Here is a 2,565-nt window from a genome sequence, read left to right on the forward strand (position 1 = left end):
TTCTCACGTGGTGCCAAAAACATCTCGCAAGACTTCAACGCTGCACCACTCTATCAGAAGTAGTCTATGAATCGAGCGATGGACTCACGTGCCTGAACGTTCCCTGCTCTGGCGTCGGCTCCCTGATCACGTGCCGAGGGAGTGACGTCACCGTCGTCGCCAGGGTCACCCTGCTGCTTCTTCCTTCCTCCGCCTCCTCTTAAAGGGCCATGTCTCTTTTGTCGCCGCTCCTACGGCTGCCGCAACGAGGCCTCGCCGCGGCCGCCGTGGCCGCCCGACACCGCCTGGCGCAAGCGAGGCCCCGGCCGGGCAGAAACGGAGGCCAAAGCCGAAGGACGCCCCGCCAAGCGGCAGTGGGAGGAGCCGTCAGCGTTGGCAGCGGCCTCGGCCTATCAGGTAAAGGGGGCGTGTCTCCTTTTCCAATGGCGACTCAGGGTAGGAGGAGTGGGCGTGGTTTCCAATGTGGGCGGGGCCTCCGAGGCATAAATTGAATGGCGGTATTGTAACATTGGCTGATTGATTGAAAATAAGTTTTTTTCTAAAAAAAAACAAACTATTTCATTACATTATGAATTAAGGCAACAAATTGATTGAAAAGAAGCCAAGAAAGAGGCTTGCAAGTTCTGGATCTTAAAAAAAAAATCAATAAAAGTCAGTTTTCCCCCTCCCTCCCCCAGCTGCCCATATAATAATAATAATAATAATAATAATAATAATAATAATAATAATAATAATAATAATAATAATAAAGTTGGAACGGAAGGGACCTTGGAGGTCATCTAGTCCAACCCCCTGCTCAGGCAGGAAACCCTACACCATTTCAGACAAATGGCTGTCCAGTCTCTTCTTAAAAACTTCCAGTGTTGGAGCATTCACTGCTTCTGGAGGCAGGTTGTTCCACTGGTTAATTGTTCTAACTGTCAGGAAGTTTCTCCTTAGTTCCAGGTTGCTTCTCTCCTTGGTCAGTTTCCACCCGTTGCTTCTTGTCCTGCCTTCAGGCGCTTTGGAGAACAGCTTGACTCCCTCTTCTTTATGGCAACCCCTGAGATACTGGAAGACTGCTATCATGTCCCCCCTCGTCCTCTTCATTAAACTAGACAGACCCAATTCCAGCAACCATTCCTTATATGTTTTAGCCTCCAGTCCCCTGATCATCTTTGTTGCTCTTCTCTGCACTCTTTCTAGAGTCTACTATTATCCTCAGCCAACATGGGTAGAGGCTGATGGGCATGGAGTAACAATCCCTCTGGAAGGAGGCTGTTTTAAAGACATGCAAGAACTCTTATTGATTTTTGTTTTAATTTTAGATCATTTTTTTTTCAAACTTGGCAACTTTTTAGAGGGGTGGACTCCCAGAATTCCCCAGCCAGCATGCTTTAAGAGGGGTGGGCTTCAACTCCCAGAATTCCCCAGCCAGCATGCTTTAAGATGGGCGAACTTCAACTCCCAGAATCCCCCAGCTAGTTTCTCTTAGATGTGTGGACTTCAATTCCCAGAATCTCTCAGTTAACTATCCTAGCTGAGGAATTGTGTTGGTGTCTTGTACAATCATCTCGGCTTTAAGCTTGGCAGCCTCTCTGAATGGCTGGGCTGGCAGCCTGTGGCAGGGAAGGGGGCTGAAAGCCGCGGTTGGAAGCTGCCCCTGCAGAGACCCATGCCAGCCGAGGGGCTTCTGCCCTGGGCCCCCTTTTCTCTGCCTGGGGGTATGCAGAGACCCGGCGCCTGCCCTCTCCCATGCCAGCCTCTGCCCCCTGTCTCCTCTTCCAGCCTTCTTCCTTTTCTCCGGGGAACCTGCGAAGAAGGCGGGCGAGGGGGACGCCGAGGGGGGAGAGGCCAAGGCGGACCCGGAGGACGCCATCATCCTGGTGCTGAAGAAAGCCAAGGTGAGCCCAGGCCTTGGGGAGGGAGGGGAGGCTGTCCTCTTGGCAAGCCAGGCCTCTGGGGGAAGGACAGAGAATGGCTGCTGCCGCTCTCCCCCACCCTCAGCCTCTTCCCTGGGAGGGGGGCCAGAGATGCCTCCGTCCCTCCCCATCCGTGGTGGGGCCAGGGGTCTCTGCAAGAAGGCCAAGGGGAGGAGGCTGCGACCTTGGTCTCTGTAAGGGCACAATCATGTTTTAAAATCTTTTCTTGGAACCACCAGGCTGTTTTTGCTAAATTAATCAGACTTTTTCTCCTTCCTTCCCTCCCTCCCTCTCTTCTTTCCTTTCTTCCCTCTCTCCCTTCTTTCCTTCCTTTCTTCTTTCCCCCTCCCTCCCTTCTCTGCCCCTCCCTTGCTTGCTTGCTTGCTTCCTTCTTTCCTTCTTTCTTTCCTTCCTTCCTCCCTCCCTTCTTCCTTCCTCCCTCCCTCCCTCCCTTCTTTCCTTTCTTCCCTCCCTCCCTTCTTCCCTTCCTTCCTTCCCCTTCCTTGCTTCCTTTCTTCCTTCTTTCCTTTCTTCCCTCTCTCCCTCCCTTCCCCTTTCTTCCTTCCCCCTCCCTCCCTCCCTTCTCTTCCTTGCTTCCTTCCTTCTTTCCTTCCTTCCTTCCCTTCGTTCCCTCCCCTCCCTACCTTCCCCTTTCTCCCTCCCT

At 52.6% G+C, this 2,565-nt stretch overlaps 1 protein-coding gene across 1 annotated transcript in view; it reads left to right on the forward strand.

Moving 5' to 3' along the window:
* Positions 1 to 209: 209 nt before the first annotated feature.
* TTC19 (tetratricopeptide repeat domain 19) overlaps positions 210 to 2,565 on the forward strand; it is an 18,208-nt gene continuing 15,852 nt past the window's right edge. The window contains exons 1-2 of the mRNA XM_015812531.1: positions 210 to 396; positions 1,768 to 1,883. Of these exons, the coding sequence (XP_015668017.1) occupies positions 210 to 396; positions 1,768 to 1,883 (303 nt within the window). The remainder of the gene's footprint in view (positions 397 to 1,767; positions 1,884 to 2,565) is intronic.

The sequence above is a fragment of the Protobothrops mucrosquamatus genome, unplaced genomic scaffold (assembly GCF_001527695.2).
Source record: "Protobothrops mucrosquamatus isolate PMUCROS unplaced genomic scaffold, P.Mucros_1.0 scaffold_62, whole genome shotgun sequence".
Classification (NCBI taxonomy): Eukaryota; Metazoa; Chordata; class Lepidosauria; order Squamata; family Viperidae; genus Protobothrops; species Protobothrops mucrosquamatus.